This window comes from Vicia villosa, linkage group LG6 (assembly GCF_029867415.1).
Source record: "Vicia villosa cultivar HV-30 ecotype Madison, WI linkage group LG6, Vvil1.0, whole genome shotgun sequence".
Lineage (NCBI taxonomy): Eukaryota > Viridiplantae > Streptophyta > Magnoliopsida > Fabales > Fabaceae > Vicia > Vicia villosa.
Window position 1 is genome coordinate 149,391,383 of NC_081185.1, and position 19,832 is coordinate 149,411,214.

At 35.3% G+C, this 19,832-nt stretch overlaps 3 protein-coding genes across 4 annotated transcripts; 1 reads left to right on the forward strand and 2 right to left on the reverse strand.

The window, feature by feature from the left end:
• Nucleotides 1-1,559: 1,559 nt before the first annotated feature.
• LOC131610460 (galactinol synthase 1) lies at nucleotides 1,560-3,257 on the forward strand. Its single transcript, XM_058882416.1, has 3 exons — nucleotides 1,560-1,972; nucleotides 2,258-2,713; nucleotides 2,829-3,257. The coding sequence occupies exons 1-3, from the start codon at nucleotides 1,652-1,654 to the stop codon at nucleotides 3,057-3,059; spliced, it is 1,008 nt and encodes a 335-aa protein (XP_058738399.1). The 5' UTR covers nucleotides 1,560-1,651; the 3' UTR covers nucleotides 3,060-3,257.
• A 1,701-nt stretch (nucleotides 3,258-4,958) lies between these two features.
• On the reverse strand, nucleotides 4,959-7,920 carry LOC131610461 (ADP-ribosylation factor-like). Of its 2 annotated transcripts, none has more exons than XM_058882419.1 (7): nucleotides 7,805-7,920; nucleotides 7,396-7,554; nucleotides 7,212-7,282; nucleotides 5,755-5,874; nucleotides 5,537-5,655; nucleotides 5,355-5,436; nucleotides 4,959-5,253 (listed from the first exon to the last, which is right to left on the reverse strand). In XM_058882419.1, the coding sequence occupies exons 2-7, from the start codon at nucleotides 7,541-7,543 to the stop codon at nucleotides 5,248-5,250; spliced, it is 546 nt and encodes a 181-aa protein (XP_058738402.1). In that variant the 5' UTR covers nucleotides 7,544-7,554; nucleotides 7,805-7,920; the 3' UTR covers nucleotides 4,959-5,247. The 2 variants fall into 2 exon arrangements, with proteins under 2 accessions (XP_058738402.1, XP_058738401.1); XM_058882418.1 differs by lacking the exon at nucleotides 7,805-7,920 and adding an exon at nucleotides 7,645-7,783.
• A 4,655-nt stretch (nucleotides 7,921-12,575) lies between these two features.
• LOC131612728 (nitrogen regulatory protein P-II homolog) lies at nucleotides 12,576-16,124 on the reverse strand. Its single transcript, XM_058884484.1, has 8 exons — nucleotides 15,910-16,124; nucleotides 15,779-15,824; nucleotides 15,641-15,668; nucleotides 14,436-14,523; nucleotides 14,038-14,105; nucleotides 13,320-13,389; nucleotides 12,966-13,001; nucleotides 12,576-12,867 (listed from the first exon to the last, which is right to left on the reverse strand). The coding sequence occupies exons 1-8, from the start codon at nucleotides 16,097-16,099 to the stop codon at nucleotides 12,806-12,808; spliced, it is 588 nt and encodes a 195-aa protein (XP_058740467.1). The 5' UTR covers nucleotides 16,100-16,124; the 3' UTR covers nucleotides 12,576-12,805.
• Nucleotides 16,125-19,832: the final 3,708 nt, after the last annotated feature.

Consider the following 19,832-nt stretch of genomic DNA (forward strand, 5'->3'; position numbering starts at 1 on the left):
AGACGTCTGACACCCTTAGTCGAACACAATTGACAAACTTTTGCATTCCCTTACGAGCATTGACTCGGGGGGAAACTTAAGGTGAATTCACAAGCAGAATGTAACCCAGACACTCAACGTGAGCACAAGTAGAACTGACACCAGCAAAAATTGTCTCCTCGGCGTGGTTTACAACGCTTTCAATAATGAGTTTGTGCGTACTCAGACCCAAGTGAAACCGTCGACCACAATCAAGTTACATGCAAGATATCATTCTCGTGTTCGCTAACTCATGAACAACAGACGTCCATGGCGAGCAACATCTACGGTAACACGAGCTCGCCATCGCGAGCCCGGATAAAAAATCGCTTCGCGGGGAGTCCTTTTCTCCTCCTCGATGTACGGTTTGACTCTAAGTCATCGCTCCTCTGCCTAAAAGCAACAACTTAAGGGGTTGTTGTTTTGGACTGGGCTTATGGCAGACCCATCGCCAAGCATAGTCCAATCCATGTCCACGTCGAGGACGGTCCAAAGTGCTGGCCCAAACTATTAGGACCAGCGGGGAACACGTTTCCCACGTGCTCTTCGTCTGAGGACACTTCACCAACTGCACCCACACGTTTTGCGTGACTAGCTAAAGTGTCTTTCTCTTCGTAACGAGCAAGTCCACCCACGATCCAGGAATTGCGGGACAGCTGACCCAGGACAATGAACACGAGCTGCTCATTCCTACTTTCACGTAAGGATCCTGACAGTCATCCATTATAGGTTTTGACATTCAGCTCATAACGGAGACTATTTGCCTCGCGTTGGGGAGTCATTATAAATACCCTCCTTTGTAGGAAGGTCGTGTATTCTATTCTCTAATCCTTTATCACTTACCTCTCCTTCCGAACTAACTTAAGCATCGGAGTGACTGGAGGCATACCCCCTCATCCGTTGACCATTCAAGTCTACGACGTGTTGCCGATCATATTCTTTCTGATCAGCTGTAAGATCATATTCTTTCTGATCAGTTGTAAGATCATATACTAATTGAAATATAGTTTTAACTCTCTGAACGAGAATTTTCTCTATTAAACTAAGAATTATTGTCACTTCACAGTCTCAATTTCTATTTTAAAAAATCAATTGTTGGATTATTCTATGTAGATAATATTATCTTAATGTTAGTTAATCTCTCCATAATTAAAGCATGAAATAAAATGCTATTACATTTATAAAATAAAAATTGAATCTGTTTTTCTCTTTTCATACAATAACTATTTTGAATTTTGTTGTAGGCTGTAACACCAAAAATGATAGTAATTCCACAAAACTCTTGACTAAACGTAGGAACTCCCAGTCGATTCTAGTGATTTCCATAACATGCAAGTTATTCAATCCCACGCGGCACCATTTCAAGAATCTTCTCATAACCATTGGATCATCTCACAGTGACACGTGTTAGTCACAAAAACCAAGATCACTCAACTTGCATGATCAAGCACAGCCACAACAATTTCTTCAAAAATCACAATGTCTCTCCTTCTATCACCTTCCACATTTTTCTTATATATACCACCTTTACCCTCCACAATTCAACTCACAAAACAATCATCAAATAAACTCATAAACTTTCTCTCAAACTTTTTCAAACTCTCAAACATAAACACTTTTCAACACTCAAAAAATGGCACCGGAAATTGTTCAAACCACTGTGAAACCAGTTACCGGTTTCACAAAACCGAAACGTGCATACGTAACGTTTCTCGCCGGTAACGGCGACTACGTGAAAGGCGTAATTGGTTTGGCAAAAGGTTTACGTAAGGTAAAAACGGCGTACCCGCTGGTCGTAGCCGTGCTTCCAGACGTACCGGAGGAGCACCGTCAGATGCTGGAATCTCAGGGATGTATCGTCCGTGAGATTCAACCTGTTTACCCACCGGAAAATCAAACTCAGTTCGCTATGGCTTATTACGTCATCAACTATTCCAAACTCCGTATATGGGAGGTATATACTTCCGCATTCTGTTATTTTGACACGTCATCACTTCTTTTTTTATTAATATTATTACACGTGGAATATTGAATAGGTTTATATATTTACACGTGTCACCTGTAATGTCTAGGGTTTGAATGAAGTCTCTGCAGTCTAATGAACTTGATATAGTTATCAACTTGATGTCTCTGAAATTTGATGTTTCTGTATAGTTATTAACTTATGTTTTTGTATAGTTATCAACTGATTTTAAAGATAAATTTTTGATTAATTGAATTGTATTTATTTATGTTACAGTTTGTGGAATACAGCAAGATGATATATTTGGATGGAGACATTCAAGTATATGAAAACATAGATCATCTTTTTGATCTACCAGACGGTTATTTCTACGCTGTGATGGATTGTTTCTGTGAAAAAACTTGGAGTCATACACCACAGTACAAGATTGGGTACTGTCAGCAGTGTCCGGAGAAGGTGCAATGGCCGAAAGAAATGGGTCAACCTCCTTCACTTTACTTCAATGCTGGCATGTTTCTGTTTGAGCCAAGCATGGAAACTTATCATGGTCTTTTGAAAACTTGTGAGGCTACGGCTCCTACTCCTTTTGCGGAACAGGATTTCTTGAACATGTATTTTAAGGATATTTATAGGCCAATTCCTTTGGTTTATAATCTTGTTCTTGCTATGTTGTGGCGTCATCCTGAGAATGTTGATGTTCGGAAAGTCAAGGTTGTTCACTATTGTGCAGCGGTAAGTAGTTCTTTTAATTGAACCTGATGTCTCTTTATCTGCGTGTCTCTGTATCTGATGTCTCTGCATGATTATTAATTGAATCTGTTGAATTTGTTTTGTTCTTTTTGTGTAGGGATCAAAGCCTTGGAGGTATACAGGGAAAGAAGAGAATATGCAGAGGGAGGATATAAAGATGTTGGTGCAGAAATGGTGGGACATATACAATGATTCTTCTCTTGACTACAAGAAGAATTTGATTGGAAATGGTGAGATTCAAAGGAATGAAGTTGGAAGAGAGCCATTTGTACAGGCTTTGTCGGAGGTTGGTCGTGTTCGATATGTGACAGCACCTTCGGCAGCTTAACTGAGCTGTTTTTAGGAACAAGAATGAGGAGGTGCAACATGCAAGAAGACTTTGCCGTCGGTGCTAGTAGTCAAATAGAATATAGATTTCTAATTTTGTGTGTGTTGTTTTTTGTTTTTAATTTGGGAATTTTGATAATTTGGTTTTGTATATATACGGGTCTGTATTTTCAGGTATATATTGTTGTGCTTTTATTTATGGTATTTTTTTATTTAGTTTCTTCCTTTGTAATTGTAATATATATGTATCAAATATACTTCTTTGCGATAAAGAATTGTAACAACAACTCTTTTCTAAAAGTTTTTAGAAAATGTTGGATAACTGGTAATTCATCCGAAAAAATTAGAAAGAATTGAAAGCAATGGAGAGAATTGATGTAATACAAATACAATAAAAGGAACTATTTATATTGGTTAAACAATTTAAAATCAATTAACTAATAAAAAGTAGTAGAGTGTGGCACATTGCTCACACTTGCAAAATTTCCAAACTGTCACTACCAACAATTAAGAAAATTCAAAATCAATTGACTAATCAAACTGTTGTGACACTTTGCTTGCAAAATTTTCAAACTGTCTCTAACAACAATTAAGAAAAAAGGAATGCTATTATGACTGATTTTTCTGGACCAGAGGAATGCTATTGTGACACTGATTTTTCTGGACCAGATCCACTACAGTCTCTGTTAGATGGGCTTGTCATTATATCGTGGCCCTTAATTCACTTTGTTTGAAAATATACAAATTCACATCAGTGATTCAACGGATCAATAACTCTCGGCACCTGCAAATTGTGAAAGCTCCTTCAACAAATCGTTTTAGACCTCGACACCTGCAAATTGTGAAAGCTCCTTCAACAAATCATTTTAGACCATGGCCACGCATCAACTCCACGTCGTATTCACGCAATTCAATTGAGGTGGAAAACATTATTTTAGAAGTGCATTTTCGAAATATTCAAAAATAGGTTATTTCGGAGATACATCTCCGAATGCATTTTTTTTCTAAAAAAAATAGGTGTTTTCAGAAGTGCATATCCAAAATCACCTTTTTTTTTTTTCATAAAAATGTGACTTCGAAGATGCATTTCCGAAATATAAGAGCATTCGCTGCGGATTTCTAAAAAGGTTATTTCAGTTTTGATGTTTAATTCTTAACCTGGTTGATAAGAAAATGGTACATTTTTTCATGTTCTTGCTTTCTAGCATGGTTTATAGGATGGTTTGCCAAATTTATTGTTGACTGATTTTTCACTAGCAACTTGATTTGCACACAATTGCTCACATTCAACTCTTCAAACAACATCTTCAACTCAATTGTTTGACATGTAACGGAGGTTGCAACACTATGCCTCACAAGACAAAACCAGAATTCATTACTTCTTTAAACAAGTATGAACAAATAATCAACTGCACTATTTCTCATCTTGAGTGATATCCGAATTAGAATAACCATACATATTAGCTTCCGCTCTTGTGTTTTGTTGATTTGACATGAGATTTTCATGGTCATTTATATCTCTAATGTACCTTAGAATCCTCTTTACTGTAAATAGATGATATAACCTTGGCGGCTTCATGAAATATGCTAATAAGATAAATATGAGGCCTTGTATCGTCAAGATACTTCAATGAACTAATGATCTTCTTGCGCAATGTGCTATCCACTAATGATCTTCTTGCGCAATGTGCTATCCACTAATGATCTTCATGAAAGAGAAGGGTTGATCCTCGTGGGTTTTTGCAGACGATTAATTTGTTCAGTAGAAATAGTAGCCACTAAACATGGAGTACATTACTCCACAATTTCGTTCTGAAAATATAGATATTGAAGAACAAAAGCAGCAAATGTAATCATCATCGCTGGATTTTGCATCAAACAAACCATATTGACACTGCTCTGCTGAAAATCCAATTGTTTGTTTTATGGATAATATATATTGTGTATGTAAAAGCTTTCAGTGATTTAATTGACCACACAGATCAATGAGTGAAACAAAAACTTTAGGTTATACAAGGAAAAAAAATTGCAAATGTATTAAACCTAGGTAAGTTTGTTCTTTTTCAAAGACAAATGAAAACAATACATGCAAGTGCGGGTAAAACTCTAAACAGGGTAACCACATCGAAACATCTGAAATCATAATCTCTAACTCAACTGAACTTCATGCAGCCCATGACTAACAATATCTATGCCTGTAAACACAAATAATAATAAAATGAGTGGAAGTACACATCAGAAATCTGCCAACCTGTAATTAAAATTGCAGTTCATGAAAATAATTTTCTGTGTTAACCTTGTTTGCGATGTTGTTTGAGAGCCAGTCAAGTCCTTCATAAAGTCCTTCACCAGAGGTAGCACATGTGCTCTGGATATACCTGCAAGAATAGATCATATAGACGTCAATGGATAGGGTAAAAACAGGGAGAGAGGAGATTAAGGACACAAGCAAACAACAGTTGTTAGCATTCAGATTACCAGTGACGCTGACGAAGTGAATGAAGTCCAAGCTTATCGGTAATTTCAGCAGCATTCATAGCATTTGGAAGATCTTGTTTGTTAGCAAAAACTAGAAGCACGGCATCTCTCAACTCATCCTGACAATTTTATAAACATACAAAACAATAACACAATCAAGCTATAAGAAATAAGTCTCTACATAAGCCAATTTATTTATTGAGGGTATATTTTATTACCTCATTTAACATCCTGTGCAGCTCATCCCTAGCTTCAACAACACGATCTCGATCATTGCTATCAACCACAAAAATAAGTCCTTGTGTATTTTGGAAATAATGTCTCCACAAAGGACGAATCTAGTAAGAAAAGCATATCAATGGTCACTACGGCATTTTAAAAATAATTCATAAATAACAATATATAGCTAGAGGTCAAAGCTAAGGTGATTTAAAAAATTAAGCCAATCCATGATAGAAATACGCTGAGAGCCAGAGACTAGCTAGTTTTGAAATCGAGCAACATTCATTAACAGAAGAGTAGAAGATGCCTGTGTATAATTAGTTCGGGATTAATTTTGATGTGCATTGAGTGCACGGATTAAAAACTTCCATAACTTTAAAGTCAAGCAATGATTTAGTCAAAAAAACAAGTCATAGATGTTTTAGTCAAAAAAACAAGTCATAGATGTTTTAGTCAAAAAAGAAGTAAAGAGATGTCACTAGTATTAAAAACTACTATTAATTCAAATTCATGATGAAAACCTTAATGGACAATATAATCGCTACAGTAGATCAAAACTAAGCACAGTGGATTATAAAATTGAAAAATGTACAAACATTGTACAATCAAAACTATTTGAATAAACATCAGTGCAAAAACAAAATATGCATTGGTCATACTTTATCACAATGGAGAAGAGTACTGACTAGTACAATAGCGTGTTTAGTAACAGAATAACAACAAATATTAGGAAAATAATATTTTCTTAATAAATAAATAAATAAATAAAACCTTCATAAAAAAAGAAGAAGATTGTTTCACAACATAAGTTAATTGTTAATTCACCGGTCACCAGCTAAAATTAAGGATCTTGGGACTTAGATTTTCTTCCAACTCAGAAATGAAACTGGTAGCAAGGTAAGAGAACCCAAGTCTCTTGGCAGTTCTAAAAGTGAGAAATGAGTGAAATGGCCAAATAGAATGGTGACCAATGGGTACAGTGTCTAACATTAATGCAGTTGCAAGCGATATCCAAAATAGGCCCAAGAAACAAGTCAAAAGGTCTGTTGGTTGGGAGTTCATTTACAAGATGACTTGTAGAGAGCTCTAATTGTATTGATCGGGCAGTGAGTTGGTTAGCGTGAATTACATAGTTGTTTTCTGATATGCATAGTGAACAATAAGTCAATAACATTTGTGGTAGAATGCAACTGAATCAAACATCCATCCTTTTCCTATTCCAACTAATTTTATATCTCCCTTCTCTTCTAAGGAATCTCTGGTCCTTATACCTATAAGCCTTACCCCTTTTAGGTGTAATCCATAAACAAAAACAGATAACCGTACCGATTTCAGCCAAAGATCACAACATAAAATCCGTCAAGGCATCGGTATTTCCTTCTGACACCAAGATATATACAATAAACTATATGAAATAACACAAACACAAATATAGATATAAATATAGATATACCTTGTCCTGGCCTCCAACATCCCAGACAGTAAAACTGATGTTCTTATATTCAACCGTTTCCACATTGAACCCTACACAATATGACGTAAATTATCAAAATTTGCACTCAATTTTAATCCCTTGACAATATATCAAAAAGATCAACATTGAAAATATCTACCCATAATTGTAATGTAAAACTTACCGATGGTGGGAATGGTGGTGACAATTTCTCCAAGTTTGAGCTTGTAAAGAATGGTGGTCTTACCAGCCGCATCGAGACCTACCATAAGTATCCTCATCTCCTTCTTCGCAAACAACCGGCTAAAAAGCTTCGTGAATGACAGACCCATTTTCAACTATCCTGAATCAATTCCAAACACAAACATCAACCCTAATTTCAAAGCAATTCAGAAAAACGAAAAGAAATTCAAAATTGAAATCGTAATGTTACGATTGCAGCAACGGATCGAGCGAGGGAAAGATCGAATCGTAAAGTATGATTCAGATTAGAGAAACCGGAATGAAGAAAGAGAGAAAATGAGTAGATCGATATAGCGTTTCGATTTTGGAATACTGGAAAATGATGAAGAAGGAAAAGGAGGAGAACTTGCCTTTGAGATTTGAGAAAGATATTTTTGTTGTGAAATGAAGACGAGATCTCTTTTCCTCTCCTACGAGTGGTTTGTTTTGGTGTTTTCAAAATAGAATGGAATATTGAAGATTTATATATACCACGTTTGTTTGAATCAAAGAATTTTATCTCACAAAAAAAAGTTAAAACTTTTTTATTTTCATTTTGAAAATAAAAAATAACAAAAAATAATTCTTTTTGAAAGTAATATTTACTACAATTATAATTGTAATTATAAGAGCTCGTGTCATTTTCATAATTTTATTTAAAAAAATTACGGTTATAAGATAAGATACTAACGCTTAATTTATCTTAAATTCATTTCACATGATTTGATGTATAAAATAAGTTTACATGCTAAGAATATTTGATCTTTACTTTTCACTACATTTATTTTGAACCTTGAATTGACTTGTTGGACGTTGGAGTGTCAACCATATAGCACCACCACAAAGGAGATCAGAGTCATCGTTCAAGATCATCAATTCTTCAACTGCATATATTTCTAGTTCTTAAACGAAACAATGATGTTATTTGTGGGAAACTACATCTGATTCTCACTAACCTTTAAGAGAATTCTATTTAAACTTGAATTATGGGAAACTCACTAAGAACTTTGGTAAGGGGAGTGGAAATTAATGTCCATAACGATCATTTTGAAAGAATCTTCGAGTTACCTTTTGAGGGAAAAACCTACACCCATGAGATACATGTAGGATTTAGGAACCTCAAAGACTCCACAACCCTAAACCACATTGTTATCAATCCCATGGAGAAAAGAAAAGTCATTTCCAAATCAATCCATTTGAAACTAAAGGTTCGCATCCTCCAGTTTTAGGCCCGCACCTTTAACTATGCCCGCGCGCCTAGTTTTTTTACAGGCTTTTGCGGAGCAGAGCGGGCATGCTAATTTACCACCCTTAGTAAATAAAGGTTCATTCCCTCATTTTTTTACATCCAAAAATGTGTTTGTTGTTTGGTTAGAAGTTAGCCACACAATTTATTTCCCTTGTTTGAGGGGGGTCGAGAGTTCGACCTACAAAAAGCTCTTAAGATTATTGGATACTCTCAAGAACAAATCTTTCTATCTCTTAACTTTTCATTTCAAATATTATCTTTCTATCTCTTAACTTTTCATTTCCGCATTTAATTTTCTGCTGCTTACTTCAAAAAAAATTCTAAAATATTTTCAAACTCTGAAATTAATCCTAAATGTTTTTCAAAATCGAGTTTTAAGGAAACATACAATTCGTTCCCCTTTTTGTGTGGAGTCATATGTCCAACATTAAATAAATCCCTTGAATCAATCGTTCTTCGAGTATCACCGACTGACGAATTCCATGATATTGTGTTATCTAGCACCTATCTTTCATCAAATCGCTTTATACTCATAACTTATGTAGAAATTCGATAAAGAAAATACCTATTGGAATTAGGATTTCTAGATTGCGATAAGATTAATGGAATTCTGAATGTTGGTATGCCTTTGACTCTTGCGGTCACCATAGTTGATCACAATCTAACTGAATTCTTCGTGGGCGGTGGAAGTTCATGTAAGTCCTTTACTCAAATATGATAGATTTGATAGGTATCAAGCAAACAGATATGAATCCATATTACGGAGGAGGTATATTTGAATTCAACAATTCAATCACTCGTCCTTAAGGAACTGTATATCTTACAGTGACTATTTGAGAAGGAACATACAAAAGAAAAGTAATCCTCAATTTTCTAATAATATCGCGTCAAAGCTCCTTTAGATGAATTTCAGGGAAATCCTTCCTAGCGAGACTAGAAGTAGTGGCATCTTCATTTCATTTTAGGGTGACTTATCACGACGCAAAAGAAAGGCTGGTCTCAGTAACTACTGACGTAGGTGAAGCGAAACATATTAAGGAAATTATCCAACAATGATCTTTTGGCATCGACTACGACCTTAAAAGCATAAGGATAACCAGGGAGTCCTAGTGCATTCGACCTAGAAGCTTATGAAGATGAGGTTTGGCCAATTCTAGATGGTGATATCGAGTTCATCCACCTCAGAGAAGACCCGACCAGGTCAATTGAAGTAGGTGTTGGACTTCCTTTAGAAGTAAGAGCAACACTGATTGAATTCCCACAAGATAACATTGACCTTTTTTCTATAACCCTGCATGAAATGATTGACATTAATCCTAGCGTAGAGAAAAGCACGTGATGGAAATTTGAAGTTGGAACTAAGAAGACGACGATTAATGATCCAGAGAAAGCAAATACCGAGGAACATTAAGAAGAGAAAAATGAAGACCTGTGGGCAAAACCCAATTTTTATATAGAAAAACTGGTCATATATTTACGGTCTAGATCAAAGGTAAGGCATCAATCTAAGGGAATTCCTTACACCACTCCACCGTACAAAAATGGAAGTAACAAAAGTACTTAAGTGTCCTAGATAGGGAAATATTTCCTTAGTCTGTTTCACTAGGTTGATGTGCTATGAGCAGGTATCAAAGTGTTCCTAGGATAAGAAAGCATTTAACACTCATGTCTCCCCTCATTACTCTTCAACTCATTCCAAGTGTTTCAGTCTCATTTCACATCGGACCCTGTCTTAGAGGTCGGCCTGCATTATTTAAGGCTTTTCCCGATTCCTCAAATCCACTAGTCCGACCAAAATCCAATTGACTGAGGCCAAATCTATCTCAAGTCCACTTCACTTGATGCAATGTATAAAATCAGTTCACTTGCTAAGAGCAAGCAATAATCTTTGATCTTTACTTTTTACTACTTTCTACATTTAACTCTTAACATGTGTCCTTAGGGAGGGAACATGTATGTTAGCATTACCCATTAATTTATTATTAAAAGAAAATGGTGTGCTTCATTAAGACCTCTAAAGATTAAAAAATCCTTAAAACTCAAAAAAAGAGTATGTCACCCATACATGAATTTAATTGATATAAAATTCAAAGTGTGTCACATTTCTCGATCTTAAATAAATGTTTTCGGCCAGTTCCTCTGGTCGATATGTGTTGGAGGCAACTCGGGAGGGGATCAACGAGAGAGCATTTTACACTTGGGACACACTTTGTGAGAGACACGCCACATAGCCACATAAAACCTTAAGGTGATAGGTGTGTGGGTTCTCTCACTTATAAAGTGTTCATTATTCCTTTTTCTAACCAATATGAGACTTCTTCCTCACACTTAATTCTCAACAATATATTCGTTTTTCTAATGCATAATTGATTTGATATGGACATGCCCAAACTAACCACTAGTTTTCCATGTTGTATTTCTTTCATTACATCATTAATCTTATCTTTCATACTATTAAACTTTTTTTTCTCAAAATTTATAAGTTTAGTTTATGATAAACTTGTTTGCAACCATGACTTCGTAGCATACTTAGTTATGTGCAGTAGCTCTTTGACATCATCCAATAGGTCAAGTTCTGTTCACTTGTTTAGGTTTGATGTGAAATCACTTATTATGTCATCAAATAGGTCAAGATTTGTTCACTTGTTTAGGTTTGATGTGAAATCACTTATTATGTCTGCTAAGATGGATGTCAATGTAAGCTTCAGTAATACCGTCACATTCATGAAGAATTTGATTTTATCCATGACCTACTTTGTGAAAACTTTGTCCATCAATGTTTGGGAGATGACCCGAGCATTCTTTAGTTCAAAAGGCATATGCTAATAGCAGAAATTTGGTTCATCTATTATGAAGGTCGTATTTGCCACATCTATAAGGTTCATTAGGATATGTTATAACTTATTAGGCATCAAGAAACTTAGGGTCTTGCACATTTATGTTCCATCTATCAACATGTTTATCTCTATCGGTGGATATAGAGATCTTCTAGACATGCATTGTTTAAATAAGTATAATTTATACATATGCTCCATTTTCCATTGCTTTCCTTTACCATCTCGGTGTTAACTAGCCATTTCCGATATATAATTTCTTGAATAAATAATGTCTTTAATAGATTTTGAATATATTCGCTTTTATTTTTCTGGACTAGGATTCGCTTTTCTCCCGCAAATTTTCTCTTCTTTTGTACTACTAGTTAGACTATGGTCAACGGCTAAGAAGATGAGAGACTTCTTTTTGGTCAATGTCAAATATGTCGAATGGACTAGGAGCCAATAAATGTGAGTTACTTCTTATTGTTTCTACCAAAGTGAATTCATCATCAGTTGTCAATCTTTGTCATTTTTTCCAAAATTTCTATAGCTTTTAGGCAACATCTTAAAAGATTATTTTCACCATACAAATACTTTGAAAAATAAAAGTTAGCTCAATCAAATTTTTTCAATTCCACACATACTTAAGATATTGTTCTCATTTTACTTGTTTCAACACTTTTCATGATTAAGATTCTTGTGGGGACTGCTACATTAGTCTCCTGGGTGTAGAGTTCAATCTGAGTAAGGAATAGCATGGTACCAGTTATTACTTCAAACTAGGAAACAAATTCTTGTGTGGATGTTTTAAGGGCAATGAGGTGTAGTACAAGTGGTCCAAACTTAATTGTCTGTGAACAACAAAGTGCAAAATAGTTAATTAAAATTTTCGCCTATCCACATCAAAACATTTTTTTAAGGAGCCGGTTATCAACTTATAGCATCTTAAATCTTTACTGAAAATATCATTTCTAACCGCTCTCTTGAAAATATCAAGTTATCCAAATTTATATATTTTCAAAAGAGTTTTATATTTTAGTGGCAAACTGAATGATAAATATTTTTCAAAAGAAAAAATAAAAACAAAAGACTAAATTGGTCTCACAATCAAATACTATTAACAAAGTCTTATTAACTATCAGCAACTCAGCATGTGTGAAATACATTGTCTGTGCTTATATGTTGCAGACATCTAAAGTTTCTAACAGGAAAAGGCAAAATATTCACAAAACAAACATCATAGTAATCAACCCATTGGGGAGAAACAAAATGGTATGAGAACCAGATTGCAAATGCTAATCTTTCGTTCAAACAGATGACATATCAGTCATTCCACCAGCCATCCTCTCAGCATTTTCCGCACGCTCACCTGAAAATTGGTATGTAAAACATGAGCATATATGCTGATTACATAAAAATGGATTTGTTTATTTTATTTTTAGACAATTTAGCGAAGCAAACGGTTACCTGTGCGAACTCTTATTACATCAGATACTGGCATCACTGCACAATTAAAGTTCCATTAAAAATACAACTCCAAGTTATGTCATTATGAGAGCTTGGGCAGATTAGATAAGATAGATGAAATATGCAACTAGATTAAGGTATAAAAGAAAGCAGCTGATAATAGGTAACTTCTTAGTTAGCTAGATAGTTAATTTTGGGGGATTAGGATACTAAGAGAAATAGTTAGTTACCTATAAATAAGAAGAGCATGTGATAGGAATTAAGAATAATTAGGTTTGTATCAGCTAAGAACAGACCACAGTGTATAATTCACTTGTATAACAGCTAAAAAAAAAGAGTAAGTTTTGGCCTTACAGAAAATTTTGCCATCACCAATCTCCCCAGTCCTTGCTGTCTCCAAAATTTTGTCTAGTACCGCCTCAACCTGAAGAAATAGATGATACATATCAGAGATGCTGCAGAAAGTAACATTTTCTTTGTAATTTAAGTAGTTCGAAGTTTTATTCTGAGTTGTAACTACTAAATAAATCAAACACCAATGAACTGAAGAAGTGTATTCTAACTACTCAAGCCATGTCATTTATCGTCAAACAAAAGAAACCTGTTATGTTTAGTCTCTTGAAATTCAAACACTTTAGAACAGTGGCTAATCATGTATGAGTTCAGAAGAGACTGAAAAGGCAAGAACCAATGGTGATGGGATTATCAGATATACAAGAACCAATAGGTCTAGCCACAAAACCTGTGAAGACCCAAATCGGTAGACTTCTTCTGACATTGTCATGTTCATTATTTGTTTCAGTCTTTCAGAAGGTATAAGAATTTAACAAACAAAATAAATTTTGTTGATTTTTGCAAGTAAAAAGGTAACTTATAAATTAAGGGCATACTAACAAATTTTGTTCAAACTGTGCAAGCTAAATGATCATTCTTATGTTATGGTGAACCAGTTTTTTTTTTTAATATGGCCACGTATGACTTGAAATACTTTCGATATATTACATGAAAAGAAAAGTACATAACCAAGTGTAGCTCATGATGCTAGTGAAATTACAACCAAATGTAAACACACCTGGTCTTTCCTCACTACTATTTCCATTTTAACTTTGACAACAAAACTGTCTTCAGAAAATTCAGAGCCTGTGAAGAATACATCATTAATAAAAGACAATGATGTAAGTGTGCATGTGACCTATAAGTAATATGCATCATAAAGCAAAGTGTACAAATCAACTCCAAAAAGAAGGTAAAAATGTAGTATGTCTTGCCTCTTGAGAGCTATACATAATAGAACAAGAGTTACCAACTTAAAACACAGCTAAAGTTGGCTAGACCTATTGTGCATACATTTTAGTAAATCAAGAAAAAATCAATTGTTTTTTGAAGGCTCAAATTCAACAAAACTGGCTACTCTAACAATTACTTATTCATAGAATATATTTTCAGTATTTTCTTCAGTGATGTACTTACCTTCATGCCTCTCTTTCGTACCACCCTGAGCACCAAACCCCTTGACATCAGATACAGTGACCCCACGAATTCCCATTCTCAACAAAGCCTTCAAATAAAATAAAAAATAAACTCAGTATCAGCACATGTCAACAAGCTCGTAAGTATAATAGCACAAAGACCCCCCAAATGAATTATATATGAGCAGTCTTGGCTAAATCAGTTATTTGAGAGAGGTTCTAAGTTGCAAGTACAAACTCAACAAATGTAAAGCCCAAAAGAAAAACTAATGCAGTATTTTTGCTTATTGCATTTGTAGAAACAACTTTATGTATCAACTGCTGGAAATCTACTGAGTAAAACCTTTTGGAAGTAGAAAAAACTGAAATACTGAATGAAATCAATTAAATGAATATTACACTGAGATACATAATTTATAAACACAACATGTGTGCTAACCATATGCCAACTAACTAACAGAATTATTAACTCACTTTGCAACTAATTAACTAACACTTCTATACATTACACTGAGAGACGCATAATTTTTTAAATTTATATACATAACCAACCAACTCACAGAATAGTTAATTGACTCACAAAATATGTGCCAACCAAATCATAGAATAGTTAATCAACTTTGAAACTAGTTTACTAAAACTATGCTAACAGAATTAACTAACCACCTAACTTTTTGGAAAAACAGAATTAACTAATTAACTAACTTTTTGGAAAACAGAACTAACTAACTAACTTTTTGGAAAACAGAACTAACTAACTAACTTTTTTGAAAAACAGAGTTAACTAACTTTTTTGGAAAAACTGACTTAACTTTTTTTTTTGGAAAGACTAACTAACAGAATATCTAACCAAATGCTAACTAACTAATTAACAGAATTCAATTAAAAAAATCTAACAGAATTCAGTTTAAAAAATCTAACAGAATTCAGTTTAAAAAATCTAACAGAATTCAGTTAAAAAATCTAACAGAATTCAGTCAAAAATATATCTACCGGAATTCAGTTAAAAAAAACTAACAGAATAGTTAACTGAATTCTTAACAAACTAACCAACACTTTTATACTGTAAAAATCTACTACAATGCATAACTCAATTCCAAGAAAGCATAGGTATCAAAGACGACGCATCCAATTCAGTGGAAATAACAAGAATCGCATCCAATTTTACACATGCAAAAAAATCAACGAAAAAGGAAAATGCGTTACCGAAGAAACATGAGGAATTCTCCATGACCTGTTCATCGTTCAAAAAAGAAATCAAAAGAACCAAAAACACAAATAAGCATCAAGAAAATTCCAGATTCAACTGATTTCACAGTAAACTTAAAAGAAAAGCGTTATAACCTGATAATCGCTTCAATTTTGTAAAACTTGGAATCCGGAACGTAGTCTGAGATCAAACGAAAACGATTCAGCAACGCTATTTCAAGAATGAAGATCAATGAACAAGATAAGAATGGAAAATGTATTCGCACCAGGAAGATTCTGAGCTCGGACTTTGGGAAGAATCGGAGCGTTTCTTCTGGTTCTTAGAAGCACCGCATTGCGGTTAGGACAATCTCCGAAACGCTTGCGAATGACGCTGAAAGTTGAAAAAGGAATTTCAGTTTGTTTGAGCTGAAAACTCGCAAGGTTGAACACGTTGGTAGTTGAGATCAAAGCCATTATTACTCTCAGTTACACGCTCACTATACAGTCAACTTGAATGGAATTTCCTTTTCAGGATATGATATATATAGTAACGTTTTACGCATGGTGATTGGTGAAATGGAAGCCCAAACCTCAGGCCCGAATTTGAGGCCCGAATGTTATTTTGTAAAAAATTAAACCAAACTGCATTTTTATATTTTATTTTTTTTATTAATACGATTATGATCTATCATTATTATTCATTTATTTTGTTTTTTAATTATGTTAAAATTTTAATCAACTTTTTATTTTTTACGATTATGATTTATGGTGGTAATATTAATGAAAACCGCATTACGTATATTTTAGGAGAGACTAGTCAAAGAGTTCATTCCCAACAACTTTTTCTAATACTTTATACCACACACCAAGCCCTTATCCACAATTAAAAAAAAATTATGCTTTTGAGTATTTAGTAGTTTCTTTTTTAAAGTAGTTTAGCGATTATAATTCACCTTCTAAAAATAAATAAGGGAGGCATGATGAATTCAAATCCGCGTTTCTCCACTTGATGTTCTTTAGAGCTGTCAAATGAATCGATATGACCCAGTCCACTCCGGTTCAATGATATATTGTTGTGCCCATATTTAGGGGTGGCAAAACGGGCTGTCCGCCCCACCTTAAGCCCGCCAAAAAACGAGCGGGGCGGGCATGTCCGCCAAGTGAAATTGGCACAAAAATCATGTCCGCCCCGCCAAGATGGCGGGTTGGCGGGCGGCGAACTTGCCCGCCTATTTTTATTTATTTATTTATTTTTATTTTTTAATAGATAAATAGGTTTTTTTATCTTTTAATTAAATTTTTCACTGATTTTTTAAAACAATTTTTTATAAAAGCAACTTTTAACAAATTTTACTTAAAAAAAATTACATATATTTACAAATAAATATATAAAATAAACCATCAAGAATTGAAATGACTAGAATTAACTAAAAAAGAGAGAAGTTTGGAGGATGGGCGGGCTTTGGCGGGCGGCGGGCATTGTCAGGCGGCGAGTTTTGGCGAGGCGGGCCTAAAATCCCAACCCAACCCGCCATTTTTTGGCGGATGCGCAGGCCGGCCCGGCGGGCCACGACCCGTTTTGCCACCCCTACCCATATTTAAAACACTTCTTGCACCTGTGGCTTGTAATAGTTGTTTTCCATTTGGTTTGGTTTACCTCGTCTGGTTCCTTTCTTTGTAATTTAATTTTCCTTCCTGGACCACGTTTGAAAATTGGTGGCAATATGATAGGATCGGTGGTTTTGGGTCATTTGTTTTTTCCCATTTATGGGACTGGCAACTTCTTTATAGCATTCTATGTAAGTAGACCTATGATAACAATTATGTACATACTTGTTTGGATCATCAACCTTCCTAAGTATTACAACAACACCATATCTACATAGGATTGTGTACTAGTCAAAAAGTTCAGATGTGTGTGTTCCCCCTTCAAGGGCTGGAAGAGACATATAACCTCTCGGGCAAGACTTTCATTGATTCCTCAGACAAGAATTGTGATCAAATCTTTTAAGCAAGATATTGGTCACGCCTCTTAGGGAATATTCTTGAGGATGATCCCACTCGAAGAGGTGCTAAGTCCCTCAGACGAGAATTTGGTTAGCCCGGGGAATCTAAATCCACCGGGTGCAATAATATGTAGCCTGACTGATGAGACACTAAGTCCCTCAGGCGAGGCATTTGGCCTCTAGGACGAGACTTCTATTAAACCCTCAAGCAAGACTTAAGATCAAGTCTCTCAGGGTGGATATTGGTCGCGCCTCTTGCACATGATTCTTAAGTTTGATCTTGCCCGATGAGGCACTAAGTCCCTCATGAGAGATTTTGGTTAGCCTGGGGAGTCTAAATCCCCAAAGCGTGATAATATGTAGCTTGGTTGACGAGACACTAAGTCCCTTAAGCGAGGCATTTTACCTCAGGCGGGGCTTCCATCGAGTTTTCAGGGAAGACTTATGATCAAGTCTCTCGGGTGAGATATTGGCCGCACCTCTTAGGCGTGATTCTTGGGTTTGATCCTTCCCGAGAAAGCCCTAGTGAAAGCACCAAGTATCATGTGGTGCCTTTTACGTTCTCTAAGTATCATTTGTGTTTTGATGCTTTGTCATTTGATTACAGTTAATCATATTGGATTGTGTATTTGTAATTTGAATTTGATTTGTTCATTGTGCTTGTACGCTTTTATCATTTGTAATTGCTTCGGCTATTAGAAACTTATACTAATAAGAACCCTCTTCATTTCATGAAATAAACCTCTTTTAATCCTTGTTAGTGTTATGTTTTTGAGCCTATGAGATTGCTCTATTGTCTTTTTCACAAGCGTAGCTTGAATCACAAGTTAAAGTTATCAAAATTAAAGTATCAGTTGATTCATTCTAATCAAGTACAATATATGATTCGAATCATAAGCTGTGTGAAATATGGAGAAATCTCTAGTGGAATTGATTCGAATAAAAAAATAGGCATGATTTTAATCACAACCTCATGTGATCCGAATCAAGTACATATATTGATTCAAATCAAATGCCCTTTTAAAGCTTTCTTTTGCCTCTGTCCAAAGTGATTTGAATCATAGTTTTCATTTGATTCGAATCAAAAGGTTCAAGAATCCAAAATTCATTTGAATCATGGTTTTCACTTGATTTGAATAGTTGCTTATAGAAATCATCGAGTATGGCATCAAGATATATACGACAGACTATTGGAGGAGTAGACACATATAGATGTCTTGAATAGACTGAAAAGACCCGAAGTGGCGCATGACCCGCTCAGAAAAATATGGATACATCAGCCGCGATGCACAAACCAACCATCAAAAATAGAAGGTTATGTCATCTAAGAGACGTGTTTGACGGTGATCGTCATACGAGCAGTAATATATGTCATCTGCTATAGTGTGATCAATAAACACTCGGAACAACTCTATCGTCTGGTTCCTTCAGAGCGAGATATAAGAGAAAGCACGTGTCCAATCCTCAGTGTAACTATCATCAATTTACTAGGCGGATATGCAAGGAAAGTGATAGAGGATCCATGCCTGAAGATGATTCAGATAAAATATTAGTAACAAAGTTGCAAAAGTGTTATGACATGTTAGTAAAAGTAAAGGTGCAAATATATTATCGTAAGCAGTGTGTAGCTTCTTGTTAACTGTCTCGTCTTCCAAAGACAATCATTACATAGCTTCGAGCACAAAAAACCAAACACACGACCCCACAGTTGTTTTATGGATCCGCTTTAAATCGATGAAGTATGTCATGTAGACTACATTGGCGTAAGTTGCACTTTTTTCCATAAATATTGTCGTGCCAACCAAATACATGAAGTATGACCTCAATGCATATTATTTGTGATACAAAATCGAAGATCAAGCCTACCGTTGCTGCCATTTGTTATGCCCGATGCGAACATCTTCCTTCCCACACATGCCTAGCAGCATGGTATGCATATAGGGGAAGTATGCAGGTGTCATAGGAGCCTCAGAGAAAACTATCAAGAACGAGAGCAGCAGCAACAACAGGTTCCTCCTGTTAGGCTTTAGGGGCTATAGGGAAGCATGATAAGCATGTCTCCTAGAGGACAACGCCGAAGACACGTGAGCTCCAGAAGTCGACGTTTCAAGATTAAATGAAGTCGCACCAACTAGTGGTTGTGAGGGCTTGACCTTCTTTATGTGAACCGTTGCATGTTAGGTCACTCGACCATGCCTCAA